Consider the following 17,372-nt stretch of genomic DNA (forward strand, 5'->3'; position numbering starts at 1 on the left):
AAGTATTGACAAGTCTCGCATGCTTTCCCGGTAGACAAGAGGGATAAATGAGAGCCAGATAATTTAGAACTGAGGGAATAGCCATCCCAAAAGAATTGTCATTAGTGATTTGATGGCACTTTGGAAAAAAGTACCTCAGAAATCTGTGCCCAGCCCTTTGATGTGTGTGTGTGTGTGTGTGTGTTATGTTTCTGTGTTATAAGAATAAAAGTATAGTCTCAAGTGGGGACATCAAGATGGTTGGCTAGAGTCTCTGGGAGGAGGTAGCCAGAGAAGAGGGAGAAGTATAATATGGCTGGGGTTTTCCTGATAACAGAGTTAGGAAAAACTTACAGATTTAAAAAATGAAATGCTCTGCCTTGCAAAGTAGTGGAGTCCTCACTATGGGTCTTGAAACAAAGACTAGATGACCAGTTTGGTGGGAGGTAAGATATTGTGGAGGAGATTGTCATTCAGGTATGGCCTGGAATGGATGGCCTCTGAATTCCTTCTGACTGAGGTTCTGTGATTCTGTTTTGTAACTCATTTGAAATGCAATTTAAGAACTAGAATGTATTTTATTGACTGGTGCAGTTTCTTTATTTTGTCAATGAATTAATAGGAAAAATAGGTTAAGTACTTTGCGCTTTGCCATGTTTAGTAGACTTAGACCCTAGGACTTGGGATTCTTGACTCCCAATTTGATAACTTCCACTTAAATCCTTTTTGGCCAACCACAAACCTCTTCAGTACCCCCTGGTTACTGCGTGATGCCTCAACTGTTTTTGATGGCATTCTAAAACCTTATATCCTATAGCTTGTCTTTTTTACCCCACTCTTCCCAAACCAAAACTGACAGCTCCTCTTTTTCCCCATCTTGTATTTGTTGTTTGGGTGTAATGTTGGAATAATTGCCTCATTGCCCAGAGCAAGATCCGGCCTGGTAATCCAATGGGGTGGGGCAGGACTGCCCATTCAAATAGCTCCTTCCTTCCTTCCTTCCTTCCTTCCTTCCTTCCTTCCTTCCTTCCTTCCTTCCTTCCTTCCTTCCTTCCTTCCTTCCTTCCTTCCTCCCTCCCTCCCTCCCTTCCTCCCTTCCTTCCTTCCTTCCTTCCTCTCTTGCTTCAAACTGACTCAACTGCAAACCTGGATTTTTTTTCTTCTGAATCCTCTTAAGTTTTCTGTAGTGTCCTGTTCACTTTTTGTTTGTTGCTTGAATCTGCCCACAAGAACCAAAGTCATTGTTGCTAGGTCTCTGACCCCTGTTACAAATGGTAGAGACTGAGTGGCCGATGCAGTCATAGCTGCATACGTAGGTATTACATATAAATATTCTGTACGATTGGGTTGTAGTTCCTTGAAGTTGAGGTCAGCCTTAAATTCACTGACAGTGTTTAGGATTGCTGCTTGTGAAACTCCTGGAAAACTACTTATTGATGATATTCTTGGATCAAAGACTTAGTCCTGGTTTTGCTTCTTTGTATCTATTTGAGAATGGTTGTAGTAACTTTAAAGAAGCTCACATGGGTTAACAGTTATTGATTAAGCATTTGAAATATGCTTTTCTATGCTTAAAAAAAGATTAGAGTATCTAATTTGGTTCTTGCTAATGAAAATTTAAATTAATTTAGGGCAAATATTAGGTTGTAGGTTTTTATTTTTATAAGGAATCTTATTTTCTCTTCATAGGGTGAGAAGATTTTTTATTTGATAAAACCAACAGATGAAAATTTAGCCCTCTATGAATCCTGGAGTTCATCTGTCACCCAAAGTGAAGTGTATTTTGGTGAAAAAGTGGATAAATGCTACAAGTGTGTTGTGAAACAAGGGCACACTCTCTTTGTTCCGACAGGTAAGTTTTTCACCTCCTCCACAATTGATTTATAGTGATTCAAACAAAGGGTCTTTCAATTTTTGTAATGACATGAATAAACTTAGCCTGTTATGGCCTCAGCCTGGAATTTGCCTCTGGTACCCTGCTAAGGGCTCCACATATAATACACACTAATCCTGGTGCTGTGTTTCAGTACCATCCTTTGTCATCCTCAACCTCTGATTGGTCCTAACTCTGCAGAGAAAAACCTGGATCTTTAATATTCACGTTATACCAGGTACCAAGATCCTGAGATGGACATAGTATTGATCACTGGCCTTCCCTGTACAGTTAGGAACAGGTGTCAGGTGGGTGAGTTTGGGGTACGGCGTTGGTGCTTTGTGTGGCTCTCTGATTCTGTTGCCTGACTAGGATGGCAACTCTGAGTATCACTGTCGTCTTGTTTGTGGTAGCTCTTTGCAGTCATGGAACACAAAGCAGTATATAACTATAGCTTTTGTGTCTCTGCCCACCTTCTTTTTAGAGAAGGGGCATTGGATGCCTTGAACAAACAGTAAGCATTTAGAAGAGATGAATGTAGACCAAACCTGACTCTCCACCTCTTCTTGGTCATCTCTGCTGTGTTCCTGGTTCAGGCTCAGATGGAATGTGGACAATGGTCATCACTGGTACAGAGATCTTTTAGGGGATGAAGAGGTGGGGATTTGGGGGAGAAGAAGGAAGCATGTGACCCATCCCAGCTCATTGATAATTTTTTTTTTTTTGTAAATCTGGCGTCAGTGTTTGGGGCCTAAAGTCTGTTTGAAGATCACTCAGGTCTTAATTCAGGTAGAGCATAGAAAGGCTTGTAGAACTATGTTAAGATCAGCTGCCAAGGAATCTGTAAAGGAGGGTCCTAGGAAGAAAGTGGTTAGTGATCACAGGAGACTTCTAGTTGTATCCTAGAAAAAACATTGGACTGGGAATAAGGAGACTTCATTTCTAATTGTGACTCCTTCCAACTAGATGTGTAACTTTGGACAAGTCACACCTTGGTATATTAGAGAGAGAGCTGGGTGTAGTGGGAAGGAGTCATAAGACCCAGGTCCTAGGCTTGGTTCCACTACTTATTAACTGCGTGTCCTTAGGCAAGTCACTTCTATTATGAGTGTTGGTCCCCTCATTGAGGAATTGAATTACATGGTTTCTGACTTCTTTTCTAACTGCATTGTACAGTTCTCACTGAACCTCAGTTTTCCGTATCTAACACATGAGCACTGGACTAAATGACCTCTAAGGTGCCTGCTAGCTCTAAAATTCAGTCATTTCTCAATATTCACCTCTCTAACAAGCCTCAACTCGCTAGTTGTGAGCTATTTTGGTCTTATTTTCAATCTGTTCGGTCTTGGATCAGTGACCCACCCCTTCAGTAAAACCCTCTCTTACACACTTTAGCTATTTGCTCTGGTAGCCTGTCTGCATTGTCATTCTACCTAAAAGGAACACTCCTCTCCCTTAGCTTAGTCTGTGCTCCTTCCAAAGCCTATGTACTGCTTCTTTGTCTTGAGTTCTCTGAGCACTCCAACTCTACCTCCTTTTGGCATTTATGTCATTCCTCTCTTAGAACGTAGCTGTTCTATATATTTCTTGTATCTCATCAAGCTCCAAGTATCTTGAGAACAGGATCTATGTAGAAATTATCTTGGTGTCCTTAGGTCTAGCCCAATGCCATTGTATGTAGTGGGAACTTAGTAAATGTTTAGCTTTGGGACCTTGGGCAAGTCACAGCCTGGTGTAGCATGGGAAGTAGCCTGGTATATAAATAGAATTGAAATTGAATGAGAAATAGGGGAATAGTTACTGCCACAATCACACCAAACCTCTAGTGGCACTCTGTTGCTTTTGGCTTTCTTGGTCTAAGTGTGGATATGCCCCATTCCTCTTAATCTGCCAAAGCTGATTTTTCAGGAGGAACTTTATAAGTTCCCTTATAATAATATAATAACTCTATAATGTAAAAATAAGACAATATAAATGCACAGAATGACAGATTACAGAGCACAGATTTATAGAGCAGAGGTAACTCATCTAGCTATTGACTGGCTTTGGCACATATTAGGCCTCATTCAGGTTTGATGTTGCAATGAAATGAGCACTTTGTCATTCAAGTTAACAAAAAGCAGTTTGCTTAACCGTAACATAGAGAGAATATTCACCAAACAAGATACTCTCCTTTTAGCTTGGGTAGGCAGCTGACAGCTGTCCCCTCCTCCCCAATCTCCATATAGAAAAATGTGATTACTCTCATGGTCTTCAGGTGTCCATCAGGTCTGAAGGGCACTGACTTCATGTGAGTAGGCCTTTTTATGCCCTTATGGGACCAGGAAACAGGAAAGCCACATCAGTATGGTCAGAGACTCTAGGTCTAGCCTCATTAGTAGCCTATAGAGCAGATAGCTTAATTCCTTAAAGCTTATTTAATTCATTTCAGTCTGGTCTAAGGGCTAATTGTCAAACCCAACCATGCGTTTCCTGATTCAATTACAAATTCTACCTGGTACCCTTCTCGAAGGATGACTTACCAGAACTGTATCATTGTAATATCATAATATTCAGTATGTAACTCTATATAATAGAGATGTATTTTCAAATAATGTTAAATATTACATAAAAAAATTAGAACATTCAGTAATAAGTTTCCTCCAGTAATAACAGGAAGGTCATAAAGGTCATTTTCTTCACAAAGTCAGTGCACTGGCTAATGCCTGTAAGTATCTGTGTCTCTCTTTTCTCCTTTCTCTGAATTGTGTTAGAGGAACATTGAGCTCTGCAATAGATGTGACCAATCTGAAGAGTGCAGTGTTACTCTTTAAATGTTTTTTGAGCCATGTTTATATATTTGTGACTAGTCAATTGACAATCATGTTTCCTTCCTCCAAAGTCTTCTCATATCTATGATAAGCATCCCCAGTTCCTTCAGTCTGATATAGTTAAAATTCACTCTCCTTTGTGCACCTTCCACCTTGTCAATGTACCTTGTAAAATCTGGGTTGTAAGATGAGGACACAATCTTACCGTGTTCTGATCAACTTTTAGAGTATATTGGGGCTATTATATCCCTTGTTGTGGAAGCCATATTTCTCAAATGCAGTATAAGGATATATTAGGTTTTTGGTAGCACATTCTGCTTTTGAATCATTGAGCTTACATTCTTCTAATACACATCAGTACCACTCTAATCAAGTTATTGGTCTTAGTTTCAGTTATTTTAGCACTGGTCAAATTATAATAGATAAGCACATTCAGGACTATAATATTTAATCAACCAGTCAAAATTAAGTGCCTCCTACATGTCAAACACTCTGCTTAGTTTTGAGGTTACAAAGACAGAAGTAACAGTGCCTGTCTTCAAGAAGCTTACTTTTTTTCTTCTTTTTTTCCAAAGCAAAAGGCATATAATGAAACTCAAGGTGCATAAGCCCTTCATAAATGTTAGCTGTTGTCATCCTCATTATTATTACCACATAAAAATGAATTTAATCAAGTAGCAAACATTGTACCCCAACACAAATGGCTGTCATCTCCCATTTCCCAGGAGAGTACCATTAAACTTCCCATTTAATCTTCCTGTGAAGGCACTTACCTTCTAAAGAGGGAAGCAATGTGTTTATATTTAACTGTATACAGAATATATATAGTTTGTGGACAGGAAGCACTAGTAACTCATAGGATCAGGAAATGCTTCATGGAGAAGGTTGTATTTGAGTTGAATCTTGAAGGAAACCAGAGATTGCAAGTGGTAGAATCAATCAACTTGTATTAAATGCCTACTATGTGGCAGGCAGTATGCTAAGCACAGTGCTAAGTCCTAGAAGTGAAGTAGTGTATGTTCTAGGCATAAGGGATAGGCAGGGCAAAAGCATGAAGATGGGAGAAGGAGCATTTTATGTGCAGAAGTGCAACTAGCTAAGTTTGGTGTGATTGTGGAATTTCTGGAGGAGAGTGTTGTGTAAAGAGATTGAAAAAGTAGCAAGATTGTGAAAAGTTTAGATGCTAGAGAAGTTCATATTTCATCTTCAGGTAATAAGGAGTCACTGGAGTTCATCAGTTGGTGATTGACATGGTCAGACCTGCACTTTAGGAAGATCACTTTGATGGTTGTGCAGAGGATAAATTGGAGTGGGGAAAGATTTTAGACAGGGGAATCAAATAAGAGTCTACTGCAGTAGTCTAGGTTTGAGATAATGAGGGCCTGAACCAGAGTGGTGGTTGTATAAATGGAGAAAAGGGGACTGATATAAGAGATGTTGTAGAGAAAGAAATGATATGATTTGCAGACTGATTAGATAGGTGAGGGACATCAAATTTGCAAACCCAGGTGACTTGGAGGTTAGTGGTACCCTCAGCAGTAATAGGAAATGACATTGAGTTTTGTTTTAGACTTACTGAATTTGAGATGCTTATAAGACATCTTGTTGGAAATATCTACAAGGTGATTGGTGATGGTTAGGACTGGAATTCAGGAGACAGTCCAAGGCTGGATATATAGTTTTGGATGTCATCTTCATAGAGATGATAATTGAACCCATGCAAGTTCATAAGGTCACCAGATGAGAGAGTATAAAGAAGAAAGAGGAGAGGGCACATAGCAGAGCTTTGGGGTAGACTGGCAGGCAGTTATTGTGTCATGATATGAATGTTGAGTTAGAGAAAACTGAGTAGTGGTCATACAAGAGAGAGGAATGTCATGAAAACCCAGAGGGGGAAATAGTATTCAGTAGGAGAGTGTAGTCAATAGAATCAAATAATGCAGATGGTTTAGAGCAGTTTTAACTTCTTTGTGTCATGGATTCCTTTGGCAATCTGGTGAAGCCTGTGGACCCCTTCTCAGAGTCATGTTTGTTCCTTCATTCATCATTGAAAGAAATGCTAAATTTCAGTTAGACATTAGTGAAAATAAGAAGGTCATTTTTTTCCTGTCGAAATATATTGACCCCCTTAAAATTTTCCATTTACTCCTTGGGAATCTGTGGGGCCCTAGGTTAAGAATCTGTGGTCTAAAAAGAGATTGAGAAAAGGCCATCAAATCTGGCAAAACTTCCATGGCAAGAGAAGGGAGGTATACTGTGTACTTTACTATTAATAGCCCTGTGAGGAATCAGGAGGTGAATCAGAGGTCTAATGTCTTTCATTGTTGTTTTCCTTTACATTATTGTGGTCATTGTGAAAATTGTTCTTTTGAGTCTTCTTGCATCATGCTACAAATGTACAGGTCCTAAATTTCTTGAATTCTTCAATCAATCAGCAAGTATTTATTAAGTACCTGCTTTATGAAACACCTTGTCTAGGCCCTGGGATACAGATTTGAAGAATGAAACAATCCCTACACCCAAGGAATTTTCATTCCAGTGGGAGAGACAAGTACATATAATGATGGCATAAATATGAAGTGAATCAATATAAATATATACACAGTAGTCAAATGCAACATCTTTTAGAAAGAGAGAGCCCTAGTGATTGGGGAGTCAGGAAAAGCTTCATTGCAGAAGGTGGTGTTTGTTCTTTATCTTAAAGAAGGATTGGGATTCTGAGAGGCAGAAGTAAGGAGAGAGTGCCAGGACAAGGTCACATGTCACGTGTCCTGAGGAAAGAGAAGAGATCATGTTGATTGAATTACAGAATATAGAAGAGGAATGGGTGGGTAATGTTCAGTGAGGCTGGAATGGTAGATTGAGGCCAGATTGAAAGGGCTTTTATCCTAGACATAGTAGGAAACCATTGGAATTTATTGAGTAAATGAGTGATGTGGACAGATCTTCACCTAAGAAAATGAATTTGGTAGCAGTTTTGTAGTATGTCCTTGAGTGATGAGAGGCTTGGGGTTGAAGACCAATGAGGGCACTACTGCTGTTATTTAGATGAAAGTTGATAGATGTGTGAATGGAATTAATGGGTCAAATGGGAGGAAGTAGTCTTCTGGAAGTAACACAGCAAGATTTCACAATTGAGGGAGAAGTTGAGAATGACCCTTGGAGAGGGGAAGGATAATGATACCCTTTGATAGAAATGAGGAAGTTTGGAAGAGGGGAAGGTTTTTTGGGAAAAGATAATGAACTCAGTTTTGGGCATATTGAGGATCATTGATTGTGAGCTAGAAGAGACTTTAGAGGTTGCAGAGGAGGAAACTGAGGTTCACAGAAGTTAAGTGATTGTCCAGGGCCACACAGCTAGTCAGTATCTGTGGTAGAATTTGAATCCACATCTTTCTGACTCCCAAGTCCAGCTCTCTTTCTACTCATATGCCACAATTCGTTCAGCCATTCCCCAATTGATTGGCACCCTCTTTGTTTCTTGTTGTTTGCTACCACAAAAATGCTACTATTACTACTTTTATATACATGCATATTTTCCCTGTCTTCGACCTACTTGGGATTGACTATAAAACTAAGTCTTTTATATTAATTGTTTATTTTTAATATTGAATATGAGCCATTTCCATACTATAATATTGCGGTAAAAAGTCAGATTCACCTTATATAATTTTAGCTTTTCCAGAACTTTTCCAGGTATAGAAGAATACCTGTAGGTGCAGTATTTTTTCTTGTGGAACCACATCCTGGGTAGAGCTGCTTCTCCTCCTGCCTGGGGCACTAAAACATTTCAGGGTTGTCTTGAGGTCCAATTATAACTAACTTTACTTTCCTCATCTCACAAAATATTTTACTTGACTCCAAGTACAGTCTTTTAATCTACATCAATTTGCATTTAAAAAATAAAACTCCTTCTCTTATATTTGGACCTTTATAATAATTATTTATCATTAAGTAGATCATTTACATTTTACATTTAATAGACTATGTTTATTGGTGTATTGTGTAAGGGAATATTTATCCATTAACTAATTATTTTGCTGGTTGATCTCACACCTATTTTGCTTCATACTGATATATCTTGTCATTTCAGGGTGGATTCATGCTGTGCTTACATCTCAGGACTGTATGGCTTTTGGAGGAAACTTTCTGCACAACCTTAATATTGGCATGCAGCTCAGGTTGGTTTTGTCAGTATTTAAAGTTCTTTGTTTTTTCCTTTATCAAGTAGGATGTTTTTCAAGCTTTTAAAAAAGATAACCATCCAGCATATGTTAAAATGGGATTACTGGAAAACAGGATCTGGGAACTAAATAAGAATTTTTTTAGTCTTTTAAAAATTAATATAACAATTTTGCCTGAAGCAGATCTCAATGTATTTCAGTTCTTCAAGAAAAAAAAAATATCAAGAACTGAAAAAATTAAGATCTGCCTAAATTTAAATACCTTTAAACCATTCATATACTCTGTTTTGGCAGTTACTGAATGAGCAAGACGATTTAAAGGTTGGCCAGACTCAAGTGTGCAACATGGTGCTAAAAAGAGCAACCCAAAGTCAAGATTGTTGCCTGAACACCTATTTTAGTTGTTGCCCAGCATGTAGAGCTGTTTTCTAAACATATTGTTTTTATTTATTACAGTGGAATCCTGATAAAATTCCATCTGTTAAAAGATCACACATTGGGTTTGTATCCTAGTTTTATGAAGTCCACCTTTTTCCTTACAAGTGCAGCAGTCAAACTTGATAAGCTCATTACCTGGATAAGATCACAGTTCAGTCTTGTCCAAATGTGGTCTTGTTAAGGTTTGACTGTACAGTATTTTGTCTTGTACTTCATGGCCTGCCTATTTTATTTTTCTCAACATTCTATCAGTTGGGTAAATATATCTAGTTTTAATATTAATTATAATTCAGTAATTATAAATCCTTAAACATTATTCATTTAGGTGTTACGAGATGGAGAAAAGGCTAAAAACACCTGATCTTTTCAAATTCCCTTTCTTTGAAGCCATATGTTGGTTTGTAGCCAAAAATCTACTGGAAACTTTGAAAGGTAATTATTTCTTCATGAATCTAACTTGCTAAATGCTGTTTCATGGCAAACAGAGAACTTTTCAAAAGTCAGCCTTTTGAGTTGCATCTTCTCTAAACTTATTTCAAGATTATTTTTTTAAAAGTTAGTGTTTAATAAAAAAAAATTAATAACTATGATTTCCTGACAACCAGAAACCATTTTTTTTTTTACCATGGAATATTAAAAGGTCACCATTTCATGCTTTATATTTTGTCATCTAAGAACAACTGTTTGGTAAAATTTAATTCTTATTAATTTAGTTCTAGTTATTTTCTCTTTCTTATTTCATTTGTGCCAGTATAATATCAAAGTTTATAGATTGTCCAATTTAATCTTATGTCTAGTTTTATCAGTCAAGTAGTAAAACTAGTTTCTCTTTAAATGATATTAATGAGTATGTTGTACTTCTGGAAACTATTATTTCCTATAGAAGAACAAGGATAAACTTACTGAAAGAAGAGACAATAAAAATGTTAGTGCTTTGTCTTTCCATCATCATATGACAGGAATAAAAAAGAATATTACTTCCAGGATATTATACATGCTGTAAAATTATAAAACTCATTTGATGATGCTTTATTTTCCCCCTTTCTTTGTGCATATACTTTGGGCAAGTATGGGCGAGTACATCAGGTTGTTTTCTGGGCAGTAGGGCAAATGTGGTGAAGGGCCCATGTGAACAGGCTGACTAGCTATGACTTCATAAAGAAAATCTAAGATTGATTTCATAACATTAGTTCCAGAAGTTAAAAAACTTAAAACTTTGACTTTTTGATGTAATCAGTGTGTTTAGTTAAGCTACAAGGTTGTATCGTAACATAGCTTCTTCCAGTCATGTTGCAGTGACCATGCTTGTCTGATTCTACTAAGGTCAAAAGAAAAAATAATTTTTTCAAGACTTGTTTTCAGACAGCTAAGTGGTAGTGTATATATGAGACCAAATTTTAAAATAAACCCATGGAATTGTCTTCATTGGCTATATTCTTGCCTTACATCCTGTTTCTGCTTCTCCTATTCTGCCCTTGTCAGCTTGGCTAGTTGACTGTCATGCCGTTTAATACTCATTTAAAAATACCTAAATATGGAAAATTCACTTAACAAATATTAAAGACTTATTATGTTATCAAGCACTGTGATGGGGGAGAAAAATAATACATATAAAGGAAGATGGACAGTATTGATACTACATTATTTAATTTATTATGTACTTTAAAAAAACAAGCTGTGATGGAATTTCATGATTGCTTTGCAATACTTTTTCTGTTCTTTGTATATGTAATTGTACATGTAAGTATTCATGTTTGTTGATGTATGTCAAATTCATAATTTAAAAAAAGAAAAAAGTATACCATAAAATAAAGTATATACCCCAATGAGGTTCTAAATTCCATGGAATTTTAGAGAAGTGAGAGCTTCTTAGATGAGGTGGCACTTAAAGTGGTCATTGAAGGATAGGCAAGATTTCAGAAAAGATTTGTGGATTTGAGGAGAGAGGCATTCCATGCATGGAGAGTAGAATGACACAGAAGAGGGAATGTGTGGGTTCTTTTCAGAAAATAATTTTTGCTTTGTTTCCCAGTGAGTGTACAGTCTTTCTTTATTTTAAACCCAAACATTTCTTTTATTTAACATTTTACAAATTTTTTTTGGTATTTGACATCATTATTTCCCAGTAGCACTCTTTTTCTTTCCCCCTACAGTAGAAGTCTCTGTTGTAACAAAAAAAGTTAAATAAATCAAACTGTCACTGCACCCACCCCGGACAGCTTTTGCAACATTCCATACCTATTGTTCTCCCTTCTTCTGGGAAGGTTTTTGTCATTTGTCCCCTGGAACCAGGATTGGTCATTGTATTTAATCTTTTAAATTGAATTTAACCTTTTAGTATTATTTTCATTTGCATTCTTGTTGTCATCATATATATTGTTTTCTTATTTCTCCTTTCTTTTTTCTTTATCGCTCTATATAATTGCCCCCTTGTTTCTCTGAATTCTTCATATTTGTCATTTCCTATGGTATAATACTATTTATATCACTACCATAGCTATTGTTTAGCTATCTTCCAACAGTGTGTTTTGTTTATTATTTTTTGATTCTACAACAAAAAAACATTCCTTTTAGCTGCTAGTTTTGTTCTAAACTGCTTTCACTTGTTATATCCTATAAAATACCTAAATTGCTGCCTTTATTCCTTTTATTTTCCAGAATTAAGAGAAGATGGTTTCCAGCCCCCAAATTATTTAGTGCAGGGAGTCAAGGCATTGCATACTGCTTTAAAATTATGGATGAAAAAAGAAGTAAGCTATTTTCTTTGTAGTTCTAATGATTATTTTGTATTTCATCAGCTAAATTGATTAAGGTATGAACACTCTAGGTGTGAATCTTCAACAAAACCTGAGTGGGCTACCAGGAGAAGAAGAATCAGGCTTTATTGATAAACATTTCATTGTTTGTCATGCTGTGTATGTGTGTGTGTCTGTGTCTATGTCTGTCTGTGTGTATGTGCTTGTATTTAAGGAATTTAATACATGTCCTAGATCTACATCTGAAATAAGTGTGTGTTCACAGAATCACTGAATCCAGTTGGGAAGGGGAGTGGGGATAGGGGCTTCATTTGACCTTTGTACAGCCCATACATGAAAAGAATCCCCACTGTAACAACCATACTCTAGTAGTAGTCATCTAGCCTCTGCTTGAAGACTTCGAAGGGGGAGAATCATAAGGGGAAAGCAGTTCATATATATTTTGGACGTAGAACAGAATAGGGATGTTAAACCCCTGTCATGAACTCTAGTAGCAGAGATAGAGCACAGGGTTCAAATGTGATTTTGTTACAACTGTCACTAAATGAAGTCTTATGGTACATAAGGACAAATAAATACTTGTATAATCTCTAACCCCTTGGATTGAAATTTCCAGCTTTCCATTTATCAAAGACTGCTTCTTCAGAATTGCCTTGAGGTATGGGGTGGGATTGTAATTGCAGGTTTATCTTTCCAGGGATCTTCTACTAGTGAGCAATTGATTAGCCTGCTTATAGATTGCTGATAGTTCTTGCTTTAGTAGGGCAGGAAGGGCAGGAGCAAGATTGAGAGAGCACAGTATTGTATAGTAAAGTTAATAAAGACATTTTTTATGAATGCCAGTTTCTTTTAGAATTCTTTATGTAAAGTCAGATTTGTGTGATATGAATTTATGTAAAGCGAGAACTGTCTGCCATGTTTTAGTTTAGTAAACATTTGTTAAGTATGTACTATGTATACAACACCATGTTAGATACTAGGAGTATAGAGATAAAATAGAAAAAATGGTCTTTAGCTTCAAGGAGCTTACATGAATATTTCTAGGCAGCAGGAAAGGAGCTTATTAATACAGAATGAGGAAGAGAAAGACTATTCACATGTAGTGGGATTGATCTTGGCAAAGAGGATGGCAGTCTTTTGTTCAGACAGTGGAACAAATAGGAAAGGATCCTAAATAATTTTAGAGTAGTTTTGAGGTGTGAAGATGGAGATCATTGCCTTTATTTTCTCAATAAAGTAGGAGACAAAGTCTTTGACTGAGATGAAGGATTGAAGGGGGTTTGAGGGGAGGAGAAGGTTTAAATAGTCACTGGAAAAGGGTGACAAGATTCAGTCAAGGGAGAATTAAAGGGTGTCTACAGGAGTGAGAGCCCAGCTGAGACTGAATTACATACATTATAGGTGACCTCATCCTTGGATGGCATGACTTTCATGGCACTGAGAAGAAGAGCATATTAGGAAGTTGATGGAGCCTTGACAGGATTTAAATTGTGATGAGTTAAGGGAACAAAGCACTGAAGGAAGAGGATGGTCTATAGCATTAGAAAGAGAGTGCAGTTTCACAGCCTGGCTATGCTATTGGTGTGACCTGGGCTCGTCTTCCTCAAGCTGCTTTCCATCTAAAATGAAGGAGTTGCACTAAATGGCTCCTAAGATCCCTTCTGTTTCTTAAGTCAGTGATCCCATGAGCTTACAGATGAGCCTCAGTAGAAGCTACTGTGGAAGATGCAACTAGATATCAGACTTGGTCTGACTTCAAGAACTGTAACATCTTCCTGAAAAGATTAAGACATATATGGGTGAAAAAGACTTATTTTATGTTTATTATGTACAAGGTACTGTGCTAATAATAAGCATTAAAATACAAATAGAAAAAGCAAGACACCCTGTCTTTAAGGAACTCATTTAAATAATCTAAGAAAGTACACGTTAGAGAGTGGTGGCCAAGGTGGAGTTTTGGTCTGCCGAGTCACAGGGAGGGTGAGTGGCAGTTGACTTGTCCTTTACAGCAATGATAGTCTTGATTTAATTGCTGTATTCAAAGTTGTATTGATGTGCCAAGGGAGGGGGGCTATACATGTGTAGCAACATAGCAAGAGGATGACCAGAGTGTAGCAGGGCACACCCCGGGTTTCAAGGCTGTCTTGGTAGTGATTGTACTTCTCAAGTGTAGAGTGTGACACAAGTCTCATCTGTACTATTTTCATTAAAACTCTGTCAGTTATTTTGGAAGGTTGGTTGTGGGTTTTTTTGTTTTTTTGATGTGTCATTGCTATCAGAAGGCTTAAAAAGAACAAAACTCTAAGGTCTTCAGAGACATGGGTAGTTCTGCTTCCCACCATATTGTCTGCAAATAGAACAACTCAAAGCTGCTTTACATATGTTGGTAGCTGTAGGTAGGGCTAATTTTTTGTTTCAAATTAGGCTTTTTATATTTAGTAGTTCCATAAGCAGTTTGTTTGATGAGACAGTTTGGTTTTGCATTTTAAAAGCACCAAGTTCCCTTTGGAAAATTTCTCATTCTGAGCAGCAAAGACAGTTATTTTCAAGGTATCATTTCAGTTTATTTGCTAGAGCACAACAGCTCAGATCATAGTCTCTCCTGTTCTTCAGTAAGGATATTCATGAATCCTAGTGATAAAGTAGCTTGTATTTTCTGGGTGTGGGTTTTTTCCTTTGTGTTTGCTTCTACCACCTAAATTGTTTCTATTGTCTTTGCACTAGTTTCAACTGTTTTGGGGCAGCTAGGTGGTACAGTGGATAGAGCACCAATGCAGAAGTCAGGAGGACCTGAGTTCACATCTCACCTCAGACACTTGACACTCACTAGGTGTGTGACCTTGGGCAAGTCACTTGATCCCAGTTGCCTCATACCTGGGTCATCTCCAGTCATCCTGATGAATATTTATTTGGTCACTGAATTCAGATAGCTGTGGAGGAAAAGTGAGGCTGGTGACCTGCACAGCCCTCCCTCACTCAAAACAAAGTCAAGTGCAAGTCATGTCATTATTTCTCTAATGGCATGTTCTTCTTTGGCAGTGAAGGATGAACACAGTTTCAACTGTTCTAGTAGATTTACTTTTCAAATGGTTGTTTTATTTATCGCAAGGCAATATTACTTCACTTTAAAAAGTTAGAATAAAATATTTGAGATAATTAAATTTAATTGTTGAAAATTTTAGACACTTACCTTGAACAGTTCTGGAGTTACTACAGTTTTAAATTGGAGGCTTCTAAAATATCAGCTTATTAAATTGTATTCACCAAAATGAATGAATATTGAGAAATATTGTAGATATTATTGTGCTTTTAATTTCTACAAAATGCCTTTTTAACATTGAGTTTATGCTTTTCACATTCAAATACAATAAGCAATTCAAATTCTCAATGTTATAGTTCTACTTGGACTGATTTTGATGGCTAATCAAATTGCACCTTGAAATTTGATGGACCTAGTTGATGGTGACTTATCAGATGCTCCTCTTTGTTGATGTGACCTATTCACAGGTGATCTAGTTTACAGTAATCTATTAAATAGTTGCTGGTCTTCATTCATTAGCAGTTGGAACAGATTAACCATGTTAGTCTTTACTCTTGATGACTTTTATTTTTCATTGAAAAAATATATATATGCAGCAGTTGTACTGATTTAATATCAAATGATTTGGAGTTTGGCAAACTGTTCCTTATACCTGAGTACAACTCCCTCTTTATATTGCTCTCTTAAAGTCCCCAACTTCCCTCAAGGTTCACCTCACGAGTTGTTTCTCTCATGAAACTTTTCCTGAACTTTCATTTGCATCCTCCTTCCTTAAAATACCTTATGACCATGGGCAAGTCACTTGTCTTTCTGAACCTGAGTTCTTCATCTGCAAAACGAGACTGACTAGATGACTTCTAATCTCAGATCATTTCTAGTTTTAAATCAGTAATCCTGTGAATACCAAAGTCTCCAAAGAATTTGAATTACTTTCTACCTAAAAGGTAATGGAGGTACTCATGGGCATGAATAGGCTACAAAATGTTATCAAAGAACTACATGTGAAAAGAAGTCTATGTAGCAAGTAGTACTGAAGAAATAAGAGGTGAAAAAGTGAATCTTACTCTCTTCACATATAGCTTAAGGAGGGAATAACATGCTCGCTAAATTTGGTATGAAAATTTAGCTTACACTACAGGAAAGCAGGAGAGAATGGGATAAGTGGGGTGAGGGACATGATAAGAAGGGTGGGCAAATGGGGGAAGGGAGTAACTAGAAGTAAACACTTTTGAGAAGGGACAAGGTCAAATGAGAGAATAGGATGAAGGGGGGACAGGGTAGGATGGAGAGAAATATAGTTAGTCTTACACAACATGACTATTATGGAAGTCTTTTGCAAAACGACACATTTATAGCCTATATTGAATTGCTTGCCTTCTCAGTGAGGATGGGTGGGGAGGGAGGAAGGGAGAGAAGTTGGAATTCAAAGTATTAGAAACAAATGTTGAGAATTGTTATTGCATATAACTGGGAAATAAGAAACACAGGTAATGGGGTATAGAAATCTATCCTGCTTGGTAAGAAAAGTGAGAAGATAGGGCTAAGGGAAGGGGTAATCAGAATGCAAGGTGTTGTGGGGTAGGGGGAGGGGAGAGATGGAGAGAAAAATTGGAACTCAATTTTGTGGAAATGAATGTCATAATCTAAAGATAAATAAATGTTAATTTATCTCATGCTTGGCAACAGGTATTAACATTTTTGTTCACTGTGTTTAGATTCTTTATGTAAACACTTTATGTAAGACTATCAAAGTTAAAACATAATTTTCTTTAGTAATACTCATTTGTGGTCCATAATTAAAGTACAACTTGTTAGCTTTAAAAAAACCCCCAACAAAACAAGAAATAAGAGGTGACTAGTGATATCCAGGGGTGAATGAGCGCTAACATATGGAGTATCTGTGTACTTCATTGGGTACCAACACCAAGGGTAATAGAAGAAGGACCTTGATTGAACACATTAACACTTGAAAAGTCAAATAGCATTATGGTAACAATATGAGATTTAATGTCCCAGAATATTGTCTGATTAAGTAATACATAAATTATGTCAGCATTAAGTGTCCTAAGTTATGTTCAAAGAGAATTTCTTTTTATGACATTCACTGTTTAGCTATTTTTTAGAACGTTAATTTTCAGAGAAATACAGGCAAAAAGATTTTACTGAAAGATGAGAGGAAATAATTCCTTTTGTTTGGATAGTTGAGTACTTTTTTGAGGGAATTAATATTTAGAGGTGAATATTTGAATGTGACTAAGGATGGTCTTTGAAGGCTTTAAGGCTTTCTTGTAT

The 17,372-nt window shown here is 37.0% G+C and overlaps 1 protein-coding gene across 1 annotated transcript in view; it reads left to right on the forward strand.

Moving 5' to 3' along the window:
• Nucleotides 1–17,372, forward strand: part of KDM7A (lysine demethylase 7A) — a 104,608-nt gene that overhangs the window by 55,414 nt on the left and 31,822 nt on the right. Inside the window, exons 7-10 of the mRNA XM_072652582.1 lie at nt 1,669–1,831; nt 8,756–8,843; nt 9,610–9,716; nt 11,943–12,034. Coding sequence (XP_072508683.1) covers nt 1,669–1,831; nt 8,756–8,843; nt 9,610–9,716; nt 11,943–12,034 — 450 coding nt within the window. The remainder of the gene's footprint in view (nt 1–1,668; nt 1,832–8,755; nt 8,844–9,609; nt 9,717–11,942; nt 12,035–17,372) is intronic.

The sequence above is a fragment of the Notamacropus eugenii genome, chromosome 3 (assembly GCF_028372415.1).
Source record: "Notamacropus eugenii isolate mMacEug1 chromosome 3, mMacEug1.pri_v2, whole genome shotgun sequence".
NCBI lineage: Eukaryota > Metazoa > Chordata > Mammalia > Diprotodontia > Macropodidae > Notamacropus > Notamacropus eugenii.